The sequence below is a fragment of the Equus quagga genome, chromosome 13, assembly GCF_021613505.1.
Source record: "Equus quagga isolate Etosha38 chromosome 13, UCLA_HA_Equagga_1.0, whole genome shotgun sequence".
In the NCBI taxonomy this organism is placed as follows: Eukaryota; Metazoa; Chordata; class Mammalia; order Perissodactyla; family Equidae; genus Equus; species Equus quagga.
Window position 1 is genome coordinate 100,847,719 of NC_060279.1, and position 26,348 is coordinate 100,874,066.

General features: G+C 53.9%; 3 protein-coding genes and 1 long non-coding RNA gene across 11 annotated transcripts in view; 2 read left to right on the forward strand and 2 right to left on the reverse strand.

Annotated features, from left to right (window-relative positions):
• WDR62 (WD repeat domain 62) overlaps positions 1–1,138 on the reverse strand; it is a 46,998-nt gene extending 45,860 nt beyond the window's left edge. For 3 of the 6 annotated variants that reach the window (XM_046681104.1, XM_046681106.1, XM_046681103.1), the window contains exon 1: positions 653–1,130. In XM_046681104.1, coding sequence (XP_046537060.1) covers positions 653–829 — 177 coding nt within the window. In that variant the 5' untranslated portion in view covers positions 830–1,130. Of the gene's footprint in view, positions 1–652 lie in introns of all 6 variants that reach the window. The other 3 variants (XM_046681107.1, XM_046681105.1, XM_046681109.1) reach the window with 2 other exon arrangements.
• A 300-nt stretch (positions 1,139–1,438) lies between these two features.
• Positions 1,439–12,438, forward strand: THAP8 (THAP domain containing 8). Of its 3 annotated transcripts, none has more exons than XM_046681283.1 (4): positions 1,439–1,665; positions 9,624–9,816; positions 9,985–10,377; positions 12,307–12,438. In XM_046681283.1, exons 1-4 carry the CDS (start codon positions 1,583–1,585, stop codon positions 12,379–12,381), a joined length of 744 nt encoding a protein of 247 aa, XP_046537239.1. In that variant the 5' UTR covers positions 1,439–1,582; the 3' UTR covers positions 12,382–12,438. The 3 variants fall into 3 exon arrangements, with proteins under 3 accessions (XP_046537239.1, XP_046537240.1, XP_046537238.1); XM_046681284.1 differs by lacking the exon at positions 12,307–12,438 and adding an exon at positions 11,144–11,966 and having other exon boundaries at positions 1,440–1,665; XM_046681282.1 differs by having other exon boundaries at positions 1,441–1,665; positions 11,833–12,438.
• An 85-nt stretch (positions 12,439–12,523) lies between these two features.
• Positions 12,524–24,888, forward strand: CLIP3 (CAP-Gly domain containing linker protein 3). Its single transcript, XM_046681186.1, has 14 exons — positions 12,524–14,122; positions 14,426–14,649; positions 17,644–17,783; positions 17,868–17,961; positions 18,156–18,317; positions 18,723–18,841; positions 19,740–19,976; positions 22,151–22,286; positions 22,432–22,560; positions 22,985–23,128; positions 23,197–23,320; positions 23,523–23,587; positions 23,956–24,028; positions 24,400–24,888. Exons 1-14 carry the CDS (start codon positions 13,956–13,958, stop codon positions 24,452–24,454), a joined length of 1,869 nt encoding a protein of 622 aa, XP_046537142.1. The 5' UTR covers positions 12,524–13,955; the 3' UTR covers positions 24,455–24,888.
• On the reverse strand, positions 21,296–26,232 carry LOC124249871 (uncharacterized). The gene is made up of 4 exons (XR_006891479.1): positions 26,120–26,232; positions 23,975–24,121; positions 22,477–22,575; positions 21,296–22,223 (listed from the first exon to the last, which is right to left on the reverse strand). It is a non-coding gene; the product is annotated as an uncharacterized LOC124249871 (long non-coding RNA).
• Between the last annotated feature and the right edge of the window lie 116 nt (positions 26,233–26,348).

Genomic DNA, 26,348 nt, shown 5'->3' on the forward strand with positions numbered 1-26,348 from the left:
ATCGAATTCCTTCTGCCTACTCTCAAATCTTCCCCTTTGTTTGTGTCTCAGGACTTAGGGAACTGTTCTGTACGTCCTCCCTTCAGGCAGCGATGCTGAGATTTTACAAATATCATTCACATACTCTCCACAATTTAGGGTGGCAATATGGAATAAGAATCCCACCTTGGTAATGGAGAAGGAAAGAGAAGGCAGGGCGTGACGGAAGGCGGAGTAGAGCTGGGGGAGAGTTGAAGCAGGTAGGACTCGGGACTGAACCCTGGTAGGGACCCTGGAGACGCAGCGTGGGGCCAGGTCAACAGCAGCGGAAGAGCCCAGAGAGACGTCTAAATGTGACTGAAAGGATGCACAGCAAGGCGGGACTAGGAGGTGACCAGACCTAAAATACACTCCCAGGAATGGGACCAGGGAGGAACCCAGGAATACGCCAAGGGTGGGGCTAGGAATGACAGGCAGTACCCGAGAGCTGAGAACACGGGAAGGTGGGAGGAGCCTTGGCTAAAGGGGCGGGGCTTGGGAGATGGGGCGGGGCCACAGAGTAGCCTAAGGGGACAAGCGGGGGGCTGATAGGTGGGGCCAAAGATCTAAGGGCGGGACGAGGGGAGGCCCAGGGAGCCAGGAAATGGGGTGGGCAGGGCAAGCAGCACCTCACCCGGTTCTGCATCGTTTCCTCGGGTGCCGCCAAGGGTCGCGTCCGCCGCCGGAGGCAGACCGGTGGAGCAGGGGGCGGAGAGGACTGGCCCCTCCGCGCCGAAACTCCCGCCATGACGGATGGCAGCTTCTCGACTGCATCGTTCCGCGCGAAGCCTCCGGGCCCTATGGCCGCCATCGTCGCGCGGGAGCCGGGCGACCGTTACACTCCCCAACCGCCGCCGCCGCCGCCACAACCCACTTGAATAGCGAACCGCCGCGGGAAAGCCGGCGCCGCCGCTCATTGGACACAGCAGGCCGCCGGTCTGGCCAATCGCATGGTTGCCGGGCGGTGCTTTTGACCAATGAGGGCTAGGAGGCGGAGCGGAGGGTCTGTGGCAGGGTGGAGCCACAGCTAGTCGACCTGATGCTCGATCACAAGTTGGCGGCTTTTCTATCCAATCTGTGTTTTCATCATTCACTGAAACGTACAGGTTTTAACTTCTACGACGCTAAGGCCAAAGCCTCCTCACCTCGCTTTTTGCTGCCCTCCCCCCCCCCCCCCCCCCCCCCCGGCGACTATCCTCGCAATGGCAGGCGCCCGGATGTAAGCGTCGGGTGGAGCGAAAGAGACTGCCAAGTTGGCGCAGACTCAGAAGCGCGGTGACGCCCCGTCTCCGCCAACACGTGATTAGGTCCGGGTCGCTAAGATCCGGCTTTGCGCAGACGCATTCGCTCTTCCCCGTTGGCCACCTGAGGAAGGCGTAGCTGTGGTAACGCGGCCGGGCACGTAGGACGCAGGCGCTCTCTTCCCTCCCCAGCACGTGACCAGGCACCCAGGGCCGTCACGTGAGGCAGGCGGCGAGTGCGTGGGCGGGGCGGGGTTCGGCGGCGCCCGGGGAGGACCAAAGTGCGCAGCAGAGCGGCCCACACTCGGCGGGGGTGGACAGCCATGCCCAAGTACTGCCGGGCTCCGAACTGCTCCAACACTGCGGGCCGACTGGGCGCGGACAACCGCCCCGTGAGCTTCTACAAGTGAGCGCCCGCGCGGGGCGGGGCTGGCGGGGAGGCGGGGCCCTGTGGGGGCGGGGCCAGAGATAAACGCAGCTGCGCGGGGCGCCTGCTCCAGCTCGCAGGCGTCTAGAAGCAGAGTTCGCGAGGTGAGGAGACGGTATTCCCAGCCGTTCACCGGCAGACGCCGCCCATGCAAAGGGGCAGTTGTGTGACAGCAGGGGTACTTATTTAACTGCAGATAGTGAACAGGACGAACGGAACGAGAGGAGGGCTGTGCAGGGGGAAGTGAGATTGGTCCAGGCTCTGTAGGAGTCTACAACTGCCCACTCGCCACCTCCACGAATTTGAGGCATCTCAAACTCAACGTCCGAAACTGAGCTCCTGCATCTTGTCTCTCCCACAACCTTTCCTACTTAGTTAATAGCTTTCAATCCTTCCTGTTGTTCAGGCCAGAAACCCTTAGCGTCATCTTTACCTCTCCTCTTTCCTCACACTTGAGAAAGTAAAAATCTTAGCTTGAACTGTAAGAAAAAAAAATCTGCCTTCTCATCGATTTGGCTGTATTAACCGACACGGAAAAAGCCAGCTGACGCGTCACTAAGAAAAAAAAATTGTATATTTTTCTCAGGGACATGCTGCAGATGTAAAGTGACACAACTCCTCTTTGAGTGACTACTGCTTTCTTACTCACTAGGAAACTTTGTTCTCTAAAATCATAGTCTACCACAAACTTTGCTGTTTGAAATTATATCAGTAAGCATGAAACATCTCAACGCCTGGAGGAGTTAGGTCACGTTGGCACAGAGAATCAGCCTCGATTTATAATCCAGGTGCAGAGCTGCTGGTAAGGGGTTTCTGGACAGCAGGCCACATCTATCAAAACTTTATAGCTTCCAAGGGGACAGGATCCTGGGACCACTTCACCATCCAGACCTGATATTGATCCCTTTACACACAGTTCTGCTTTGCTTTGAGCCTCTCCCAACCCTGTTTCGTTTACGTTTCACCTACACTTCAGCCTTCCCTGAAACCCAGATAATTATTCTCTTTTCCTTTGTTTTATGAGACTCCCCCCAGTCTCTCTGCTGTGCAGTCTCCCTTGTTGCCATGGTAAATAAACCTGACTTTGTTGGACTGCAGGTTTGTTAATTGGACTGACCAGGATACGTTGCTCATCCAGTCCATCAGCAAATCCTGTTGGCTCCCCTTTTACATTTTTTCTGGAATTGACCACTTCTAACCCCCTTCTCTGCCTCTGCTCTGGTCTTGGCCATTATCACCTCCCAACTGCATATTTTATAGCTTCTTCATTGCTCAACATGCTCCCAACAGTCTGTTCCCCACAGGCAGTCACAGGGGACCTGTGAACCCCTGAGTCAGATCAGGGCCCTCCTCTGCTCAGATCCCTCCCCTGACTCCCACCTCGCTCTATAAAAGACAAGAAGGTGAGGCTCGAGCAGGCAGAAAGCAGACCTGTAAAGCCCTACAGGAGCTGGATTCCTGATATCTGTATGACCCCATTTCCTCCCTCCTGCCCCTTACTCTGCTCCAATGACACTGGCCTACTCAGTGTTCCTCTGCCATGCCAGGCACATTGTTGCCCCAGGGCCTTTGCCTGTGCTGTTCCCTCTGCCTGGAAAGTTCGTCCTTTTATGACCACGATTCTGTGTAAAATGATAACCCTCTCCCAGATATATACAGAGTCTGCCTATTTGCCTCCTGCTTTATTATTCCCTCTAAACTTACCACTCTCTGCCATGTCACATATTTGATGTATTTGTTTATTGTCTAGAATAAATTAGAATGTCAGCTCCATGAAGGCAGGGATTTTTGTCCTGTTCTGTGTTTTGTCCCCAGCACCTAGAACAGTGTCTGGCACGTAGTGGGCACTCAGTAAATATTTGTTGGATGAATTCAATGAATGCATTTCAGGTGGGCTCCTCAGGAAACCCGGCAGTCCATGTCCCAGCTATCCTGAGGGACCCTGGTGCAGGGTAGGAGGAGTGCAGAGGTGTCTTTAAGCCGAAATCAGTGTGTGCAGACTTGCCTTTTGTTTTTGTGAGGAAGATTGTTGCTGAGCTAACATCTGTTGCCAATCTTCCTCCTTTTGCTTGAGGAAGATTGTTGCTGAGCTAACATCTGTGCCAATCTCTATTTTATGTGAGATGCCGCCAAAGCATGGCTTGGTGAGCAGTGCTAGGTCCATGCCCGGGGTCCAAACCCATGAACCTCAGGCCACTAAAGTGGAGCATGCAAACTTAACCACTACACCACTGGGCAGGCCCCCAGACTTGCTCTTTAAATTATATCACTCTAGCACCATTTTTTAATTCAGCAACTCTGAGTGTCTCCTGGAGTAAGCAAGCTCCTGCTGGACACAAAGGACCCTGACAGCTCTTGTTCCTGCCCTGACAGAGCTCGTGGATAGGTGAGGGGTCACACAGTGAAGAACTGAATACACAGCCTGGGAGCCATCCATGATCCTTTCTTTTCTTTAGCACCACTGCACCCCCGTCTGGCCCATTCACCCTTCCTTTGACTCTACCTTCCAAACACATCCCCATCCTGCAGCAATCACAACAAAACCCATAATAGTTTGGCAATACAATTATAAATGCAAATGGAAAAAATCCTAGCGAAACTATTAGGAAATAAGAAAAAGAAAAAAATTCAGTCTGACCGCTTCTTGTCACCTCTGCTTTCACAGTGTAGTCCACGCCACCATCATCTCTTAATGAGACACTGTGATAGCTGCTTGCTGTCTCCCTGCTTCCACTCTTGCCTCCCTCACAACAATAATGACTTACTTAAGAGCACTTACTGTATGCCAGGCAGTGTTCTGAGTGCTTCACATATAAGAAGGAGGAGGAGAACAGTGACAGCTGTGCATAGCAGCCAGACTTTATAAAAATCAGTTCATGTCTGGTTGGTTAAATTCCACCAGTGGCTGCCAGGCTGTTCCTCACATAGGCTAGCCCATTCCCACCTCAAGGCCCACCCGAGGCAGTCTCGCAGAAGCCACTTAGCTAAGAGTAGAGTGAGGAGCAGTTTCCAGAGGAGATGCAGGGAAGGGCATGGATGCCAGGTAGGAACGAGGTGAGACGTTCTGGGGAAGTGGCTGCTGGGAAATCCCTTGAAAGTCTACCCAGCAGCCAGAGGAAACATTCATTAGTTCTGTCATAGGCCCTTTCAGGGACAAACGACAGTCATCTCTAACAGAGGGCCTACCAGTCAGGAATTGCATCTGGCTGGCAGTAACAAAATCCCAATATAACAATGGCTTAAACAAAGTAGGGGGTCTATAGGGATCAGCATGGTTAAGTTATGCTGCAGTAACAAACACAAAATCTCAGTGGCTTACTACTACAAGGTTTATTTCTCACTCGCTCTATGTCCTTCGCAGGCCATTCGTGCCCCTACTCCACAGTCTCTTAACTGGAGACTCAGGCCGAGGGATCTGCCCTTCCGTGGAGTATTGCTGGTCTTGTGAGGGGGGGAAACAGAAAGTGGGAAGGATCACCCAATGGCTCCTGGTAAATTTTGTACTTAGGAGTGGCCCATGTCACTTTCACTCCTTTGGCCAAAGCAAGTCTATGGCAAGCTGCAGGTGAGTGGAGCGGAGATGTGTAACCTTCATGTGAAGAAGGGCAGCAAATGTTTTGAACCGTAATACAGTCTACCACAGGGTTTATTTTTCTCTCGGATGTAAGAGGTTGGTGGACCCCTACTCGTGTGGCAGCTTCACAATCACCAGGGATGAAGGTCCTATCTTTCTGCTCTGTCATCTTTAGCATGTGGCCTCCATCCAAGATGGCTGCCAGAGCCCGAGCCATCATGTCCTACCATTTCTGGTGGGAAGAAAGGGGAAGGGAGGAAGAGCAAAAGGGACTCAACTCCAAACCGAGTCGGCTCCCTTTACAAAGCCTTCCCAGAAACCCCACCCAATGGTGGGTTCTTCATCAGTGGTCTCCCCCCAACCCCAGAGGAGGCTGGGAAATGTAGTCTTATAGCTGGTCATTTAACTGCCCTGAAAATGGTTTGAGTTGTGTTAGTAAGGAAAAAAGAAGAACTTCCAGCAGTGTATACCACTCCATGCGCTAGATAAGATGACCAGCAAGGCTAAAATACTCTCTAAAAAGAAGACTGGCTGTCCACTTAAGGTAGATTTTTAGAGAGGGATATTGCCCATTATAAAGGTTGCCATCCAGAGGAACAAAAGGAAATAAGAACAAAACCAAATGAGGAAGAGGTGGTTTATGATACTCACTTTCCTCCTTTTCCCCTTGAGCTACCCTGATTCCATTTGAGAACTCCTTTGCCTTTAAGGTACCATCCCAGACGTGTCACACAACACGAAAGTATTCATTGGCCAGAACTTAGCTACGTGGCCCCACCTACTGCAGAGGAACTTGGGAGACAGTCCTTCAGCACAGCGCATCAGGCCTGAAATAAAGGGGGAGTTTTGTTAGTGAGGAAGAAGAAGAGCGTGGCTGTGGAGTAGTCAGTTGGCAGTCTCTGCTGGGGAGGGCCGGGAGGGGGGCTTGCTGCCAGGGATTTCCTGCGTGTCCAGGCAGAATGGGGCTGGCGAGAGCATTTGGATGCCAGGCGGAGGCTGAAGGGACTGCAGCAGCCAGAGGTCCTGGCTGAGTGCCCTGGGGTCTGTTCTTAGGGGGCCACAGCTCTTGTCTGAGTCAGCCCGTCTGTGCTCTTTCACCAGCTGCCCCCTCTTCCCTCTCTGTCAGCCTTTTGCCTGAGAGGTCTTGCTCCCTCATCTCTGTCCATCCCATCCACCTCCTCCCCACTGGTGGCCTCTTCAGTTTCTTACGTGTCCTTTCCAGTGTTCCTTTATGCAAATATATGCAAATCTGAATATATGTTCTTATTTCCCCTTTTATTACTGTGTTAGTTTCTTGTGGCTGCTGTAACAAACTTGGTGACTTAAAACAACAGGGATCATTCTCTCACAGTGCAAATCAGTTTCACTGGGCCAAAATCAAGGTCTCGACAGGGCTGCGTTCCCTAGGAGACTCTAGGGGAGAAGCTGTTCCTTGCTTTTTCCGGTTTCTGGTGGCTGCCGGCATCCCTTGGCTTGTGGCCACGTCATTCCGGTCTCTGCCTCCATGATCACATTGCTTTCCCCTCTTCTGTCCGTGGTAGTATCTTCCTCTGCCTCCCTCTTATAAGGACGCTTGTGATTGCATTTAGAGTCAGCCTGGATGATCTAGGGTAATTTCCCCATCTCAAGATCCTTAACTTAATCACACTTTTTGTCATGAAATATAACATTCAAAGCTTCCAGGCATTAGGACATAGATATCTTTGGGAGGCCGCTGTCCAGCCTACCACAGTAACTAAAAGCTGATAGACTCTGTTTGGAACCTTGCTTTATTTACCTAACGTGTGCCTGACTACGTTAGTTTATCGAAGGCCTCCGGAGTCTGTTTTAGAGCTGTGTAGTGTTCTTTTGTGTGCGTGTGCCTAAGTAGAACACCCTGTCCCCTGTAGATGGGAATGTCCCCCACTCTCTAACACCATTTACTCTTCCTTTTTAGCAAAGTGAGAGCACGCCTCATAACCCTCAGTGGGTAAAAGTACCCAGATGTTTTTCTGGTTAACTTCTATTTATGGAATCGATACTGGTTTTCTGTTTTCAGTTGTGGTGTAAAGTTTCTCTTTTAGGTATCTTTGGGAATTACTTAAAGTTACTCAATTTTAAGAAAAGTATTAAGTAAAAAATGTCACAGATACGGAAGACATGGTGAAGGTGGGATGTGCATGACTGACTGGATTAGTTCATCTAATGCTGCATAGCAAACTATCCCTAAATTTAGCAGCTTCAAATAAACGTTTAATGTTTCACAGTTTCTGGCAGCTGCCGCAGGACAGACTGGCCAGAACTTAATCATGCGGCCACCCTTGGCTGCAAATGAACTTGGGAAATGAGGTCTTTATTGTGGACAGTCTTGAGCCCAGGTCTAAACAGAGAGTGTATTGCTATATAAGAGGGCAAAAACGGCTGTTGGGGACAAGTGAGTAGTGGGGCGCCATGAGAGGGTGCCTGATCAGATAATCCCCACCCATCCCCATTGGGAAAGCCAAATAGTTCATTTAAAAAAAAACTTATTTTTATTTTTAATTGTCATAAAATACACATAAAATCTACCATCTTAACGCTTTTTAAGTGTACAGTTCACTAGTAAGTTTATTCACACTATTGTGCACCCAATCTCCAGAACTATTTCATCTTGAAAACCTGAAACTATATACCCATTGAACCACTCCCAATTTCCCCCTCCCTCCAGCCCCTGGCAGCCAGGAAACTTTCTGTTTCTATGAATTTGACTCCTGTACTCTAGATACCTCATGTAAGTAGAAGCACACAGTATTTGTGTTTTTTTGTGACTGGCTTATTTCACTTACATAATGTCCCCAAGGTTCATCCATATTAGAGCGTTTGTCATAATTTCCTTCCTTTTTAAGGCTGAATAACACTTCCGAAAAAATTGGCCATGAAACTATGTGCATAGCAGTGGAGCATTGTCTGATGTAGCACCAGAAGGTGAGAAGATGGTACAAAAGACCAGGCAGGTTCCACTGTGCCGTACACAGGGTTACTAGGAGTGGGAATCAACTTGATGGCACTAACAACCACAAAATACTCCATCGTATGTATATACCACATTTTGCTTATCCATTCATCTGTTGATGGACACTTGGGTTTCTTCTACCTTTTGGCTACTGTGAATAATGCTGTAATGAAGATGAGTGTGCAAATATCTCTTTGAGACTCTGCTTTCACTTCTTTTGGGTCTGTATCCAGAAGTGGAATTGCTGGATCACATGGTAATTCTATTTTTAATTTTAGTTTTTTGAGGACCCGCCATACTATTTTCCATAGACATTGCTCCATTTTACACCCCCATCAACAGTGCACAGGCTTCCAATTTCTGCACATCCTCACCAACACTTATTTGCTGTTTTTTTTAATAATACCCATTCTAATGGTTATGAGGTGATATCATGTGGTTTTGATTGGCATTTTCCTAATCATTAGTGATGTTGAGCATCTTTTCATATGTTGGTTGGCCATTTGTGTATCTTCTTTGGAGAAATGTGTATTCAAGTCCTTTCCCCATTTTTTAATCAGGTTACCTGTTTTTTTGTTGCTGTTGAGTTGTTAAAAAACTTTTTAACAGGTGTTTTCAAGCATGCACAAAAAAATAGAGTTGTATATATGAATCTTCATGTGCCCATCACTCAGTTTCACCAGTTGTCAACATTTTGCCAATCTTTGTTCGCCTTCCTCCCACATATACCTTTAATGCAGCATTTTAAGGTAAATTCCAGGCATTAAGTCTTTTACCCATAAATATTTCAGAATGTTTTTCTAAGACTATTTTAGAAGCATAAACCAATACAGTTATCACACCTAGCAAAATTAATTTCTTGCAATTATCTAATAGCCAGTGCACGTTCAGTTTTCCGCAACTGTTAAAATGTCTTTTTACAGAATGGTTTGTTGCACATGAGGTCCACGTTTGCATTTGGGTTGATGTTTCTTAAATCTCCTTTAACCTATAACTCCACCCCACGAATGTGAAATCTCTCACATCCTAGATTTGTCTGATTTTGTCAGCTACTCCCTCAGTTCACATGGAGGAACAGACCGGGGAGAAAGGGAGAGTGGCCTTGGGCAAGGAGACCAGGAAGGGGGCTGCTGCTAAAACCCAGCCAGGAGAGGCTGCAGGCTGGGGGGGTGGGGGGGGTGGGGGGGGGGGAAAGGTGGCTGACGCTGGGTGTTTAAAAGGTGCAGCCAAGCATGGGCTGTGGGTTGGAGGTAGAGAGAGCCTGGGTGGGAGGCAGAGCCAGTTTCTGGCCTAGGGGAGGCAGAAGTTTGCAGCCTGGGGACGTCCAGGTGTGAGTGTTCTCAGGGAGAGGTGGGGTTCGACCTGATATTGCTAACCCCACCACCCCCACAGGTTCCCACTGAAGGATGGCCCCCGGCTGCAGGCCTGGCTGCGGCACATGGGCCGTGAGCACTGGGTGCCCAGCAGCCACCAGCACTTGTGCAGCGAGCACTTCACGCCCTCGTGCTTCCAGTGGCGCTGGGGCGTGCGTTACCTGCGGCCGGATGCGGTGCCCTCCATCTTCTCCCGGGCGCCGCCCACCAAGGTGAGCGCAGGGAGGTCCCACTGCTGGAGTCTGACCCCAAGCCTTCCCCACCTGGGAAATGATCTGTGGAGTCTGACCCTCAGCCCTCCCCTCCTGAGGAAACTCCCCTCTGAGTCACGGACATCAGTCCAGCCCTGACATCCCCCTGCCCCATGCCTTGTCTTCCAGAGGCAGCGGAGTTGCCGAAGCACCGAGAAGGGGGGCGTGCCTCCGCCTCCGCAGGAGACCACGCCCCTGTCCCCTGGTCCAGATGTCCCGGCCCCTGGCCCTGTACACCTCGTGGTGCTAGGACCGGCATCTAGAGGCCCCGAGGCAGCAGCCACCATGTTCCTGACCCCTGTGGCCCTTCCCCCGGCCCCCGCAGGGCCGCGCACCGGAGTGGCCGCCCAGCACCCCCGGGCCGGGCTGGGGGCGGCGCTGGGCGCGCTGCAGCGGCGGGTGCGGAGGTTGCAGCGGCGGCACGCGCGGCACCGGGCGCAGCTGCAGGCCCTGGAGCAGCTGGCGCAGCAGCTGCGCGGGGAGAGGCTGGTGGCGCGCGCGCGCCGGGGTCTGGCGCGCGGGGTGAGTGCGGCGGTGCGGGGCTCCCTTGAAACTAAGGGCCGGTGTCGAGAAAGCAGAACACGTCCCCCATGTTTCCAAATTTCCGGCTTTTCTGGGAAAAAGTCAGTCTGGCGATGCCAAGCAGCTACTGGTCGGAGCTGATTAGTGACCGCTCCATTTATTAATAGTAATATTTAAGGAGCGGTTACTTCCTGCTAGACACAGTTAATAACTATTGAAAACTCACTAGGCCTTGATACTGTGTTGTCCCCATTTTCCAGATTAAAAAACTGAGGCACAGGATGGCCCAGTAACTTGCCCAGAGTCAGGCAGCCGGTACTGCAGGGCCGGGCTTCAGAGCCAGGCAGGCGGTTGGCAGCAGAGGAGGCCCGTGCTGTCCTTTGGAGAGCTCCCTGCCTGGCCCTGTCGGGCTTGAGTTTGAATCCCCTGTGCTAGAGTCTCCTGGGGCCTTTCCAAGGCCCTTTTGCCCCCTTGTATTTTACTGCTGAATATTTTCTTGGGGAGAGAGAGGTATCATGTCTTTAAAAATCAAAGTTTGACCAGGCCTTTTCCCAGTTTAAAACCCTAGGGCCAAGCTAGAGGTCCCTGGGGGCTCTCCGTCTTGCCTGGACAAGACAGGTGGGAGGGGGTTTCACAGAAAAGAGCCCCCGAGAGTCCCTCTGTAGCTAAGTGTCTCAATCTGACAGCCAGTGGGTTGGACATGGCCCACGGATAAGATTTTTTCGGCCTCAACAACGTCTTAAAATAATTTCTGTCTTTCCTGAAGGCAGATCAGCAGAGCCGGCAGCAATGGGTTCATATTCCCAGAGAGTAGCAGTCAGCTGGAGCTGCAGTGTAGCTGCCCCTGGAGGCTTTATGTGTGAGACCGTGGCCTGAACCACGCTGGGGCACAAGAGGGGCATCCAGTTGGGCAAGGACAGAGCTCAGTCTCAGGCCTGGGGCTCTTATGGAGTCTCCCAGGGCCCCTGGGCTGACAGTGTCTCTTTCTGCCTCCCCTACCCCCATTCGGTCCCTGTCTCTCAATCTCCTCCTCTCTCCCCCACATTCGTCTTTGTCTTTCTGACCCTCATCTCCGTCCTCCCATCTATCTCCCCATTTGCCCATGTCTCTCTTCATCTGCATCTTCCTGTGTCTCCCCTATCTGTGGCCTTGTCTCTCTGCCCCTGCATTTCTCCTATCCCCCTTCTCTGTCTCTCCATGTCTCTCTCCCCCCACACCTCTCTCCCTCTTTCCCCTTACCTCTTTATTGCCCTGTGAATGTCTCTCTTGCTCTCACATCTGCTTCCCTGTCTCCCCATATCTCTCTCTGCCCACATCTCTCTCTCTTTCCTGATACCCCCTCCCACCTCGGCCTCCCTGTTCCTCACCATTTCTCCCCGCTCCCTTTTTCCTTCCCTCCTCTCACTCCCCACTGTGTCCTCCATCTCTGCCACTTCTTTGCCTGGGACGGCCCAGCTCCCTGGACCGGAGGAATCCCAAGCCTTCACCGTCATCTGCGGAGGGTCTGACATAGCTGTGGTCCTCGCCCAAGGCCCTGCACCTCCCACAGTGGACGCCATGCCTGAGCTTCGGGACACTCAGACCCCTAGTGCATAAGGGCCAAGACAGATAATGTCGCGGGACAGATGACAGAAGACAGAGGAAGAGAGACATATCACACATGGGCTTGGCCCAGCCCCACCATGCCTGGGGCACAGCAGCGCCTCCCTCAGGGCCTGACTCCCACCACTCCCTCCTAGGGACCCCCTGAACCTTAGGGCCAATCTGGGCCCAAGACCCCCGTCAGTCCCAATTCCCTTGGACACCAAGTCCCTCCCACCTCCAGCTTGCATCTTTGCCGTCAGTAAAACAGTCTCAGAGCAGGACAAGGGTTGGTTGGTTGGGGAGAGTTGGACCTGCTTCTAAAGAGCCCCTCCTACCCCTTGCCAGGTCTGGTGCCAAGCTGGGGACACAGCGGTGGACACAGCTGGCAAAATCTTGCCCTCGTGCTCGCATTCTGCCTGAGTGGAAGATGAACTAGTAAACTAATAAACAAGATAATCTGAGATTGTGATAAGCGCCCTAAAGACTGAATGAAGATGTAACGGGGTGGGGCGGGGTGGGGGGCTGCTGGGAGGATGATGCTCTAAGGAGACGATGTTGGAGGAGAGACCTGGATGATGAGAAGGAGCTGCCCTGGAAGGCACGTGGGCTGGATGTTCCAGGGAGAAGAACAGCCCATGCAAATGCCCAACATCTAGGTGTCAACTGGAGGAGGGCAGTGTTGCTATGGAGAAAACTAAAGCAGGGAAGGAGTGAGTGTGTGTGTCGGGGGTGAGGAGGATGCAATTTTAGATAAAAAGAGCAGAGAAGGTCTCATTGAAAAGGCATCAATAAGTAAAAGCCCAAAAGAGAGGAGAGAGAGAAGCAGGCATCTGGGGGAGGAGCATTCCAGGCAGAAGGAACAGCTAGTGCAAAGGTCCTGGGGTGAGGAAGAGCAAGGAGGCCAGTATGGTTGGGGGAGAGTGAGAGGAGGTGAGATTGAAGAGATGATGGGAAAGTTCACATAGGGTCTTGTGGGCTGTGGTTGAGAACATTGGCTTTTACCTGGAGTGAGGTACAGCAAGCAGCTACCTCTAAATTGAGGACGGTCCTGACAGGATAGGATTACTGGGTCTCTGTGGCTGCGTATAGGGAGCAGACTGGAGGAGGGGAGGGAGGAGCAGGGAGTAGGCTGTTGCCATAGTCCAGGTGGGAGAAGTTGAAGGATGGACCAGGATGAGGGCCTGGGGTCAGGGATGAGGGATGAAATTCTGGAAATATTTTGGAGATGGAGCTACTGGGCCTGCGCATTAGAAGGATGAGGGGTGGAAGGCCGTCTCCCAGCCCTGTTTAAGCCAGGTCGATTGTGGGCAGTTCAGGCCACAGCCAACCAGGTGTGACAACCAAGCCAGGATGATGGAGCCAGGAAGGCCTGGGCCAGCTCCAGGAGGCTTTTCCCGGGGAGGGAGAGGTTTCAAGAGGGTTGGAGGGGTCCATTGGCAGATCTATCCCCTAGACACTGCTACAGCCGTGTAGCATGGTGATTAAAAGCCCGGACTCTACAGCCAGGCAGCTGAGATTCAAGTCTTTGCCCCATCACCTACTTGTTGTGTGCCCTCAGGCAAGTGGTTTAACTTCTCTGGGCCTGGTAAGTGCTTATGAGAGTGTCTAGGAAATCCTTCCTCTGAGACATCCCTTATATAGGGCGAGCATGGAGAAGGGGCCAGGTGTGAGATCTCAGAGAGAGGAAGCACCTATCACCACCACACCCCTGAACCCCTGCCCTCACTGCCCTGGTTTGTAGGCCTGCGGGAAGGCTCTGTCACAGGGAGATGGACGAAAAGAACGGCGCCCGCTGTCCCATCCCTTTTTTTTTGCCCTTGTGCCTGCTTCATCTCTCTCCTGTCTCCACGTCTCACATCCTTCGTGGCCATCTCTTCTTCCTCTCCCCATCCTCCGTGTCTATCCCCTTCCCGTCGCTGCCTCCAGCCTTTTCATCAATGTGAGCAGCCTCCCAGTATCTCCGCCCCCGCGCCTGGTTGGGGGTAACACAGCGCATGCGCTGTCAGCGCCCCTCCCTCTCCAATCCCATCCCCCGTCGGCGTCTGGGCCTCGTCCCCTTCTCTCTGTCTCCCTCTCTTCTCCCGTCACTTTCCCCGACACTGACACCCATTACTCCTGTCTCCCCAGTCTCAGCTTTGGTCTCCAGCCCCGTTGGCCCGAGGTAAGATGGGTAGAGGGGACGCCCGCGGAAAAGGGGAGGGGCGAAGCATCCTGCATCCCGAGATAAACAAACCCGGGGAGGGGGCGTCCTAGACTGAGGGGCCTGACGCGGGAGAAGAAGAATGGGGGGCTGGGCCTGGGGGAGTGGTAGACAGTGGGCCCACATACGGCGTCCTCTGATGGGTAACGGGCGTCCATGGGATTGCCCAAATTCCAAAGCTGGGGGCGTGGGGCCCTGAGAGCTTTTAGGGGCTCAGATCTCGGAGCCTGTGGAGCGCCCTCTCTAGCTGACCTCTGCCTCCAGGATTTGCCTGAAGGCCGCCCCCAACTCTGCGTCCGCCCCCCGAGGCCCACCGAGGACCATGACTAAGACAGATCCCGCTCCAATGGCCCCGCCGCCCAGGGGGGAGGAGGAAGAAGAAGAGGAAGAGGATGAGCCCGTCCCCGAGGCCCCCAGCCCCACCCAAGAGCGCCGGCAGAAGCCTGTTGTGCACCCCTCGGCACCTGCCCCCCTCCCCAAGGACTACGGTAACCACCTTCCCCGCCCTGGAATCTGGCCTGGAGCCTTGGATGGCCAGGGAGGTTGGGCTGAGCTCTGCTAGTGGTGATGGTGGGAGGGTACTGGGGTATTTGAAGGTGGTCTGAGGCGTCTTGGCTGCTGAGCCCTTGGATTCTGCACTCCCTTTCTTTAATTCATTCATTCACCCATTGGAGAATGGAGTTGGAATAATCCTAATCTTTGATTTATGATGCATCATTCAATCATTTAGTCATTCAACAAACATTTGTTGAAAGACTGCTATGCACCTGGCTCTGTGCTAGGAGCTGGGGGAACAGCACGGAGCAAGACAGACCCAGTCTTTGCCCTGAGGGAACTCACAGACCTCAAATAATGACCACACAAATCAGTATAAAACTATAGTATAAATATACAATTATAAGACGTGATGAGAATTGTGCTTGCCAAGAACAGGATGCTGCCAGAGCTCTTTCAGACATGATTTCTCTGAGGAGGTCGCATTTGAGGGACAGCTAATGAAGAGCTGGGGGTTAACCAGGGAAGGGTCAGAGGAAAGGGGTCCCAGGAGAGGTAACCCCATGAGTAAAGGCTCTGAGGCAGAAGGCTGTGGGGCTGAGGGTGGCCTCTTGGGGAAACGGAAAGTGTCTGATCATTCCCCAAGCAGTATTTATCCATTGCTGCTACTCAGGGACAAGCCTGATGCTGGGCAATAGAGATTTAGCAGTGAGCAGTCCAGGCATGAGCCCCGCTCTCAGGGGAGGAGAGCCTCAGTAAGTGAACAGATAAATACATCAGCTAAATTCAGAGGGATTGAGAGCTGTGAAAGAAAGAAAAGACGGACATATAAGAGAAAATGGCTAGAGGGCAGCAACTTGAGACAGAGTGGTCAGGGTGGGTCTTTCTGTTGGGGTTGCATTTAGGCTGAGACTCAGAGCATGAGGAGGAATCAGCCATAGGAGAGCTGGAGAAAGAGAGTTCCAGGCAGAGAGCAGCAAGTGCAAAGGCCCTGAGGCAGGACTGAGCTTGGAACAGCAAGAAGCGCATGGAGCTGCACTTAGGGAGTGATTGAAATTGAGGTGAGAGGTTGGCAATGGCTAGATCTGGAAGGGCCTTAAAGGCCATAGTGAGGACTTTGGATATACTCTAAGTGTGATGGGGAGAGCAGTTGAGGGGGAGTTTAAAAGTAGAGGAGTGGTGGTCTGATTTATATATTTAAAAGCTCCCTCTGGCTACTGGGTAGAGAGGGTGGGGCTCAGCCAGAGTTGGATATATGAGGGGCTTTTAGAAGATATTGGCTGGGAATCCCCAGCAGCTGTGAGGTTCAGAAACTAGGTACCAGGTTCAGAGAGTAGGCATTGCCAGGATAGGGCAGGAGGGATGGCATCTGAGGATGCGTCACCCACTAGGGGTGGGTCAGAGAGGCTATAAGTTGACCTAAGGCTGATAGGAAAATGAGAAAGTTATCTGGGTGTCTGGGGCAGGGGATCTAGCCCAGGAAACAAGAAAATCTCCTTTGGAAATGCAACTGGATGTGGCTTGGGCCTGTGGCCTGGTGGCAAGTCGGAGGGCCTGGGCTGCCTCCCCCCGCTTCCTGCCCCCCCCCCCCCCCCCCCCGCCCCTCTTGGAACAAGCCGGATTGGTCACAGAATGTGATGGAACCTGGAAATGTGGTCAGGAGAGAGGGAGGGCTAAGGCGGACTCCAAGAGGAAATCACGGATTTGCTTATTGAATTTGTACTTGAATTCAGCTGAGCTGGACCAAGCACCTGCTGCAGGCTGGGCCCTGGGGACCAAGGAGAGAACAAGGCAGGCTGGGAACAGGGCTTGCATCCTAGTGAGGGAGACGAGTGAGGAAGGAAGGAAGAGAGAGGAAAAAGAGGGAGGGAGGAATGAGTAAACGAGTTAAGTGGTGATGTACGCTGTGATTAAAGGAATGAAAAGGGTGGGAGATGGAGCCGGGCAAGGTGCTGATTTAGACAGAGCAATCTGGGGAGGCCTCTCTGAAGAGGTGACATTCCAGCAAAGACCTGTGAAGTCTTGAGAAGATCAGAGGGAAGACTGTCCCAGGCAAGAACAGCAAGTGCAAAGTCCCCGAGACAGGAATTTGCCTGGTGCGTTGGAAGGACAGAAGGAGAACAGTGTAGCTGGAGGGGACTGAGGGTGGGGGAGGGCAGAGAACAGACGAGGCCAGTTTGTGCAGGGCCTGTGGGCCGCGGGGCTCTGAGTGTGACGGGAGCCAGGGCAGGGTTCTGAGCCAGGGAGGGCTGTGACTGGGGTTTTAAAAGGAGCACACAGGCTGATTCCTGGAGACACCTCCTGTGCGGCACTTCCCTGGGCTCTGGATCATCCCGTCCTTCATTTACTCACTCATTCAACACACGCCCTGAGCTCCTGTAGCGTGCCAGGCCCTGTTTGGGCGCTGACGTCACTACACAGAACACTCACGAGTCTAGTGGGGGCAGATGGAAGTTCCTCTGGGCACCACCCCAGCTGGCCACAGGTTAGATCCTGCCCATGGATTTGATGTGGATTGCACAGTATTTGAAAAAATTTTCGAGGTTTTTCTTAAAAACTGGGATTTCTGGCTTTTAAATTTGTTTTACTCTGTCGATTTGCCCAAAGCGTGCCCAATATTCTGCCAGAGCAACAGTGGCTAGAGCAGGAGCAGCCCCGTGGGGGGCCCCACAACCCCGGGGCATGCAGACTGCGGATGCTGCCCTCCCTACCACACTTGGGTTTTAAGGGGTGGGGCTTGCTGTTCTATGGGAATTGCCTGATCTTCCAATCTTTCATGACACACTGGGCGTCCAGATTTTTATGTGAAACCTCCTGATTTTGAAACCTCATGTACAACACACAGAAGTTGCCTGTGGCCCATGTGCCCCCAGTTTGAGACCCTGCATTAGAAGGTCTTAAGGGCAAAGACCTGGAGCCCCCCTGCCTCAGGATGGAAGGAGGGTGCCAGCTTGCCTTGGGTGACCTTGGACCTCTCGCCACCCCAGCCTTCACCTTCTTCGACCCCAATGACCCGGCCTGCCAGGAGATTCTGTTTGACCCGCAGACCACCATCCCTGAGCTGTTCGCCATTGTGCGCCAGTGGGTGCCCCAAGTCCAGCACAAGATCGATGTCATCGGCAATGAGGTGAGAACACCGGAAGCCAGGCAGGGAGAGGCGGGGGTCCCTCCCACGTTTGGGTAACCTTCCCTGGACTCCTGGTCCTCCCAGATTCTGCGTCGAGGCTGCCATGTGAATGATCGGGACGGGCTGACCGACATGACGCTGCTCCATTATGCGTGCAAGGCTGGGGCCCACGGAGTCGGTGAGGGCCTGAACCCCCCCAAACCATGAGCCCCAAAACCCGGGCCCCAGACCCAACACCCTCATTACCACCCAGAACCCCAGCCTGCAGACCTCCACCCTGACCCCTCAGCCTGAGACCCCAAGTACAGTCCCTAAGGCGCTGGGCCCACGCTCTGGAGGAGGGGATGCAAGCTGACCGGGGCTGTCGTGCAGGGGACCCGGCGGCGGCCGTGCGCCTCTCTCAGCAGCTGCTGGCCCTGGGCGCCGACGTGACCCTGCGCAGCCGCTGGACCAACATGAACGCGCTTCACTACGCCGCCTACTTCGACGTGCCCGACCTGGTGCGCGTGCTGCTGAAGGGCGCGCGACCCCGAGGTGAGGGGAGGGTCCCGGCTGGGAGGGGCGGGACCAAAGCCAGGGAGGAGGGCTGGAAGCCAAAGGTGGGTGCCCAGGGTGTGGGGGGAGGGGAGGAGACGTGGAGGGAAGAAGGTGGGAGGCCGAGAGATGGGGCCCAACTGAGGCCTGGCTGGGAGGGAAGGGGGGACCAGGATCCGAGGAGACAGTGGGAGGCTGGAGGCAGGAAGTGTGGGAGATGGGGCTCCGTGGTCCACAACCGCAGGACAGGGCAGGACCTGGTCGGGAGGGGCGTGGCCGAGAAGGCGGGGTAGGGCGGCGCTCTACAGCAGAGGTTGCCTGTGGTTGAGAGATGGGGGCTGGAAGGCAGAGGGAGGGCGGGTGCCGAGGACGCTCATCCGGAGCCCTCCTCTCCCCACTTCCCAGTGGTGAACTCCACATGCAGTGACTTCAACCACGGCTCAGCCCTGCACATCGCTGCCTCCAACCTTTGCCTGGGAGCCGCCAAATGTTTGCTGGAGCACGGCGCCAACCCGGCCCTGCGGGTACTGCCACCCTGGCCCAGTGCCCATCATCTTCCTTCTCCCTGCTCCCCTCCCCACTTCCCGCCAGCAGGCCTCTGCAGAGGATGGGAGGAGGGGGCAGAACCACTTGCGTTTCTGAAAGCTCTCAAAATATTACAATAATCATCTGTATGTTCAACAAATGAAATGATAGCTGACATTTAGCATTCATGATATGTCAGGTGACTCTATTATGAGCCCTATTTTATAGTGGGGAAAGAGAGTAAGTGATTTGTCCGGGGTCACCCAGCAAGGAATATCTTCTTTCAATCCTGGCTGACCCCATGACTGTGGGTAGACAGCATTTCGGGATGATGAAGAAAGTCAAGCTGAGACCCTTGGCAAATGAGAGGGTTGGGCCCCCATAAGCCCTCAGTGTGATCTTTGCCCACCCATCCATTTCCAGGTCCCATCCCCAAGATGAATTACTCTGCAGCATCCCAGGCACACATATCCTGGGGAGACATGGCCTGTGGCCCTGAGGCCCTGCCTCTCCTCACTACCCACTGGCCCAGTTGGACCCCTGTCCCAGTACCACAGGAGCCCATTTTCAATGTTCATCCCTCACATGGTCCCATTCCGGGCTTGGGGTCTCTGGGGGCGTGGCTCCCTGAAGGCATGGTCTACAGCACTGAAGGGTGACCTTCATTCCCTATTGGCCCCACCCCAGTCCCACCTCAGCATGAGGTCTCAGGGGTGGACTTCCCTGGGGACGAGGTCTGCACTTTAATGCCCCAGCCCTTCTTATTCCATTGGCCCAGGGTATGAGCTAGTCCCACCTCTGCTTCACCAAGATCCTGGGTCTCTGGGGGCATGGGCTCTGTGGGGGCATAGCCTGCACCACTGAGTCCTTGCCCTCTCTCTTCCCATTGGCTCCCAGAACCGAAAGGGACAGGTGCCGGCAGAGGTGGTTCCAGACCCCATGGACATGTCCCTGGACAAAGCAGAGGCAGCGCTGGTGGCCAAGGAGCTGCGAACGTTACTGGAGGAGGCTGTGCCACTCTCCTGTGCCCTCCCCAAGGTCACACTGCCCAACTATGACAACGTCCCAGGCAATCTCATGCTTAGCGCACTGGGCCTGCGCCTGGGAGACCGCGTGCTGCTGGATGGCCAGAAGGTCAGGGACTAGGGGGGAGGCCGGGGGGGGACTCATCCTTCATCCCTCAGAGCTGGTCCTTGGGCAGAGTGCAGACTCACCCCTTTGTCTGCCCACCCTCCCAGTCATTCACACAGTATTTATTTCATCTAACAGTCGTCCTGTGAGTGCCTCCTTTGTGCCGCACCCTCTTGGTCTGGGGCAGGGTGGGGAGACAGATCCATCACCTGTCAGTGACAGCCCAGAGCAGTCCTGGCTATCATGGGGAAGCAGAAGCAGAGCAATCAGTGCAGCTCTGCCCCATTTGCATCCCCCTTGGCCTCGTGGTCCCCAGTCAGGGCTCACGTCTGCACCCAGAGTGGTTAGTACTTTGGGAAAAAAGCATAGGTCAGAGCGATCGGGGGTGTGATGGGGTATGCCCCCACTTGAAGATGAGGAGGAGCCAGGAGAAGAAAGGGAGAAATGGTCTCAGGTAAGGGGAGCAGGTCAAAGGCCCAGAGGGCAGAGAGAATCCTCATTCCTCCAGGTCTTCCAACTTTGATTCACTTATCTGGTGGCTCAGGCTCCATACTGGACCCAGTCCATCCTTGGGGGTAAAGGTCTGTGTCAGCCTTGGCCCGGCTCTCACGGAGTTCCATTTCTAATGAAGGAGAGACAATAAAGCAAACCCATAGTCAAGATAATTTCTGGTAGCAACAAGGGCTTTGACAACCATTAAATGCTTAGATTTAGTAAATTGTCTCTGACTGAGGGCAGAGATAATTTTAGCTGAGGTGTTTCAAGAAGGCTTCTCTGAGGAGGTGATGTCTGAGCTGACATGGGAAGGAGCTCACCCTGCAAAAATATGGAGACAGAGGAAACAGCAGTTACAGAGGCCCAGAGGAGGGAAGGGGTATGTGACTGGAGGGTGAGGTGGAGAGGTCAGCAGGGACTGGATCACACCAGACCTGCAGGCCACTGGAAGGAATTTGGATTTTGTTTGTTGTACTGTCAGAAGCCATAAAAGCCACATTTTGTTTCCTAATCAAGAGTTTTGCATGCATCAGCCTCATCTGGAAAGCTTTCTGTACATGATGTAATCATATCCCTGTGACAGTTCTGAAAGCAGGATGGATTGGCCCTCCCCATTTGACAGCCCAGAAGACTGTAAGAGGCTCAGAGACGTGAAACCCTTTTTCTGAAGACGTGTGATCACAATCTCTGCCCCTTAGAGAGGCAGCACAGCACAATGGTTATGAGCTCAGGGAGTCCTCAGGCAAATCTCAGCTTTGTCACTTACCGGCTGTGGGGCCTGGGCCCAGTGATTCCAGCTCTCTGGGCATCAGTTTCTTCATCTATAAAATGGAGCAAATAACAGTACCCATCTCAGGGGGTTGTATGAGGTTTAAGTTGGTTAAAATGTGTACAGCGCTTTGAACAGGGCCTGGTGCCTCCTAAGCACTCTTTGTGGGCCAGGCACCGATGTCCACACCCCCCCTGACGTGGGCATGATTAATTAGCCCATTGACAGACAAGGAACTGAGGCTCAGAGAGTGAAGGAGCCTCACACAGTGATGATAACCACACCCACTGCAGCTAGGCAACTTTACATATATTAAAAATGTTTCAATCAGACAACCAACCTATGCAGTGGATTGTTACCCCATTTTCCAGAGGAAACTGAGGCCCAGGAAGTCCCTTGACGAAAGTTACCGGATGATAATACTCAGCACTTACTGCCTTACTCAGCACCAGGCCCTGTTCTGAGGGCTTTCACTTCTTTATAACAGCCTGTCCATTAGACCTTTCTGAGATGATGGAAATGTTCTGTGTCTGCGCTGTCCAGTGAAGTAGCCACAGGCCACATGTGGCTATTAAGTACTTGAAATGTGGCTAGTGCAACTGGGGAAATGAAATTTTAATTTAATTTTAATTAATTTAAATTGAAATTGTCATATGTGTCTAGTGGCTATTTACTGCATTGGACAGGGCAGCTCTGTAACAATCCTATAAGGTGGGTGCGATTTCTGTTCCCATTACACAGATGAGGCCATTGAGGCACAGTGAGGTTAAGTCATACAGCCAGTAAATGGACAAGTCCGAGCTGGGAGTTGAGCCTGGGGGTCCCTCATCCACCCCACCACGCTCATGTGTGCCAGTGATCTATTGTGGCCTCCCAGGGGCCCCTCAAGCCATATCCTCTCTTGTTTCCTCAGACGGGCACGCTGCGGTTCTGCGGGACCACGGAGTTCGCCAGTGGCCAGTGGGTGGGCGTGGAGCTGGATGAACCTGAGGGCAAGAATGATGGCAGTGTTGGGGGTGTCCGGTACTTCATCTGCCCTCCCAAGCAGGGTCAGTCCCACCCGGGGCCCAGAGGGGAGGTGGTGGGGTCCACTCAGTCATTGTGATGCTGCTGATTGGTTAATGGGGATTGGGGGATGATGGTGGGTCAGGGAGCAAAGGCTTGGACAACTCCAGCCCAGGCTCTTCCCCGCAGGTCTCTTTGCCTCTGTGTCCAAGATCTCCAAGGCAGTGGACGCACCCCCCTCGTCGGTCACCTCCACACCTCGGACTCCCCGGATGGACTTCTCCCGTGTCACTGGCAAAGGCCGCAGGGAACACAAAGGTCAGAGGGGGAGACCTAGGGGTGAGGAGAACCAGTCTTGAAGATATTCTGTGGGGAGCCCAGCTTCTGTGACTCAGTTTCTCCTCAGGCCCAAACTCTTGTTTTAGAGTTCCTGAGTTCTTTGAGTTTCTGACTTTTGTGACTCAGTTTTTCCTTTGGCCCAAATATCCTCAACTTTGAGAAAGGATTTTAGGGTTCTCCAGGTTCTTGACTCAGTTTCCCCTCAGGCCTAAAGTGTCCCCCCGCCCAGTTCTCTGGCAGCAAGGATTGTTTCCTTTCAATCCCAAGGACACCCCCCTCACCCACCCAGTTCTGGGGAAGGCTCTGGAATTCTTCTGATTGGAGCCAGGACACAGTTTCTACCTTGGGGCTTTCTGGGTGGCATGGGGGCCCCAGCCCCATGCCCTGTACCCTCCACCCCCAGCCAAGAAGAAGCCCTCGTCATCCCCGTCTCTGGGCAGCCTGCAGCAGCGCGAGGGGGCCAAGGCTGAGGTCGGAGACCAAGTCCTTGTCGCGGGCCAGAAGCAAGGCATTGTGCGCTTCTACGGGAAGACAGACTTCGCCCCAGGTGAGGACGGGGATCTGGGCGGTGGTGGGGGGAGGGCCCCAAGGCATCCTGACACCTGCCTGCTGCAGGTTACTGGTATGGCATCGAGCTAGACCAGCCCACGGGCAAGCATGACGGCTCTGTCTTTGGCGTCCGGTACTTCACCTGCCCCCCAAGGCATGGAGTCTTTGCGCCAGCATCCCGAATTCAGAGGTGAGCCCAAACTCTGACCCCAGCCCAGGGCACCACCCAGAACCCTAGTCCCCCCTCAGATGTCTCCTCCTCTTGGACCAGCAGGACAGTGTGGATACCCACCCATGCCCTAGCTCTTTCTGCCTGGGGCCCCTGGGGCTCAGCCCCGTCAGACCCTGGACTCTTGTGGCTCTGATTCCTCCCACTCCTTGTGTCTCCCCAGGATTGGTGGATCCACTGACCCCCCTGGGGACAACGTCGGAGCCAAAAAAGTGCATCAAGTGACAAGTGAGTTGGGGACTGAAGTGTGGGGTCTGGGTCATGGGTTCTCTGGTATATGCTGGTGACAGAATCTCCAGTATTTAACTGGGGACACATAATCCAGGAAAATGATGAGACAGGATCCCAAAGAGGACAGGTGCTATAGGGTATAGAGGTGTTAGCCACAAGGCCCTGGGCAGGCACTGGGGACATGGGTAGGTGTTGGGGGACACAGGGAATATTATTGATAAGAGGTCCAGGTGGATATTGAGAATGTGGGGTCCAGCTGGGTATTGGGAATGTGGATAAGTATTAATGGCAAGGAGTCTGGGTGGGTCTTGAGGGCACAGGTGGGTCTGTCATCCCCTCACCTGAGACCTTTCCCTCCCCTTCAGTGACGCAGCCCAAACGCACCTTCACGACAGTCCGGACCCCAAAGGACATCGCATCAGAGAACTCCATCTCCAGGTGTGTAGCAACCCCTGGCCCCCTCTCCTCTGGGATGTTCAGGGAGAGGCAGCCACAAAGCCGTTGGACGTGGGTCTGGAGCTCTGGGTGGGGCTGGAAAAAGAGGTTAGGAAAATTTGTGACTAGTCAGCTTACCCAGAAACAGTCTTCAGGGAGTGAGGCCCCACACTGAATTCTGGTGACTTCAACTTGTAAGGGGCAGGTAGAGGGGGCAGAACACCCTCCACTCCGCAGGAGCCTGCGAAGGCACAGCCGGGGAGCCAGAGGCAGACTCCAGAAAGGCCGAGTCCCAGCCACGCGGGGAAGAGCTGGGGGGTGGGTCCCCACGTCCCCCGCCCCGCATCAGGGTGTGACACGGTTCTCCTTTGCAGGCTGCTCTTCTGCTGCTGGTTTCCCTGGATGCTGAGGGCGGAGATGCAGTCTTAGAGGCCCTGGACACCCAACAAAGAGACACAGAGCCCCCTCTAGCGTCTCCTGACACAAGGAGCCCCCCAAGTCACCCTGAGATAGAGATTCCCAGTAACACGTCCAGAATAGAGATCCCCATTAGCCAGCCCTCAATCACTGAGGCCCCATTATTAACAGATTCCCTCATAACCCCCCAACTACAGACCCCGTGTTACCCAGAAAGAGATTCCCTGCGTGTAGCACCTTTGGGCTAGTCCCTGTCCCCAACCCCTCAGAGCAGAGCCCCCGATTAACAGATTTCCACTTCACCCCAAATGATGGTGACCTTCTCCATATAATGCTTTACAGCAGAACATTCCTGAGTCACTCATCACTGGATCAGAGCCCTCCCCCATTAACAAAGACCACCCCCCAATCAAGTCTCCTTGAAATAAACACAGGTCACACCTCCAGAGTAAGAGTAACAGACCTTCCTGTCGCTATCCCACATTTAACATCAGTCCCCTCAAGATGTTGTGACTCCCATGGTCACCCCAAAACCCTTACACTGAAATCAGAGACCCCCTCCATTAACAAAGGCCCCTGCTCTTACCCCTCAAGAAGAGACTCACATTAACCAGCCCACTGTCACCCCCAATTTACAGACACCAAAACAGTCCTGGAAGTGCTAATTACAGGACCCCTAAGTCTTCCTACCCTCTGCACCCTCAAGAAACCCCCAGTGCCTTGTATGAAGCCCACCCCACATGGCCTACAGCCCCTGTGCTGGCCAGGTTCCCAGAAAATTCTCTATTTTTTAAGTAATGACTTCCCCCTTTGGGGGACCCCAAAATTTGGAGGCCCCATTCTGAGATTCTGGGGATCACAAACCCCAGAGTATATGTCCCAAACTACCCCTGTGCCCCCAAGTCCTATAGCCCCTAGAAGACCCCAAGGCCCTAACTCCCAGGACCCCAAAATCACAGAATCCCCAAATCCCCAGGGAATCCCAAATTTAAAAATCCAATCCCAACCCCCCTGGAAACCCCAGTCACGGAGGCCCCTGTGCCTGGGATGGAGGAGACTGCAGTCAGGATATGCATCCCGGGCTCCCAGGGCACCTCAAGCCCTACTCATAGGCACCAGGAGACCCCAAACAGGAATTCTCACCCCTGGAAACCTGAGGACTTAAATGCTCCGACTCCGTGGGTCTCAAGACACCCAAATTCCAAGAGCCCCTGCCCCAAGGGAACCTCAAATCCTAAAGCCTCCATATCTAATACATGAAGGGCCCCAAGGCCTTGAGGGGACCCCAAATCCGGGAGCCCCCATTTCAATCTACGTTCCGGTCATAGGTCCAAAACACCAAATCTGAGTCACTGGCCCCAAAGGACCTCAGCATCGGGCCAGAGCAACAGCCTGAGGGAGACCCTGAAGGCCCAGGGAGTCCAGGGCGGACCTGGGGCCCTGACCACCAAGGACAGCTCACGACTGCCCCTTCACTGCATGTCCCCGAACTCAGCATGACCCCTGCCCCCTTCAATAAAGACGTTTCTATGGCTTCTCTGTGTCGGGTCAGTGTTTGGGGAGTTAGGCCCTGCCTCTGTCCCCTTGCTGGGGGGAGATGGGAGAGGAAGTCCTTCAATCTCGCCTCCCTGCGGCATGGGCATGGGACGATCTAGCCTGGGGGAGGTCCCTTCTTACAGTCTCCTTTCCTTCCCGCGGCGGCCACGGCTGCCCCTCCCATCTGGGCCCACTCCGCAGTGTGGACAGGTTCGGTTTTGGAGTTCTGATTGGTCGGTGCCGGACGAAGACCCGTCTCCGCAGGGTCCCCAGTGGCTTAGAGGCCGGGAGGCGCAGCCTATCGCTGAACGAGGGTGAGGGGGCGGGGCAGTACTGAGTGAGGGCGCCGATTGGGTGGAAGGCGGACCCT

Bases quoted from the DNA above. Each gene is read 5' to 3' on its own strand.
- THAP8 (XM_046681282.1), top strand. From the start codon at position 1,583: ATGCCCAAGTACTGCCGGGCTCCGAACTGCTCCAACACTGCGGGCCGA. The intron at 1,666-9,623 runs GTGAGCGCCCGC...CCACCCCCACAG, and splicing joins CGCCCCGTGAGCTTCTACAA to GTTCCCACTGAAGGATGGCC. The intron at 9,817-9,984 runs GTGAGCGCAGGG...CTTGTCTTCCAG, and splicing joins CCCGGGCGCCGCCCACCAAG to AGGCAGCGGAGTTGCCGAAG.
- CLIP3 (XM_046681186.1), top strand. From the start codon at position 13,956: ATGCGCTGTCAGCGCCCCTCCCTCTCCAATCCCATCCCCCGTCGGCGT. The intron at 17,962-18,155 runs GTGAGGGCCTGA...GCTGTCGTGCAG, and splicing joins GGCTGGGGCCCACGGAGTCG to GGGACCCGGCGGCGGCCGTG. The intron at 19,977-22,150 runs GTCAGGGACTAG...TTGTTTCCTCAG, and splicing joins TGCTGCTGGATGGCCAGAAG to ACGGGCACGCTGCGGTTCTG.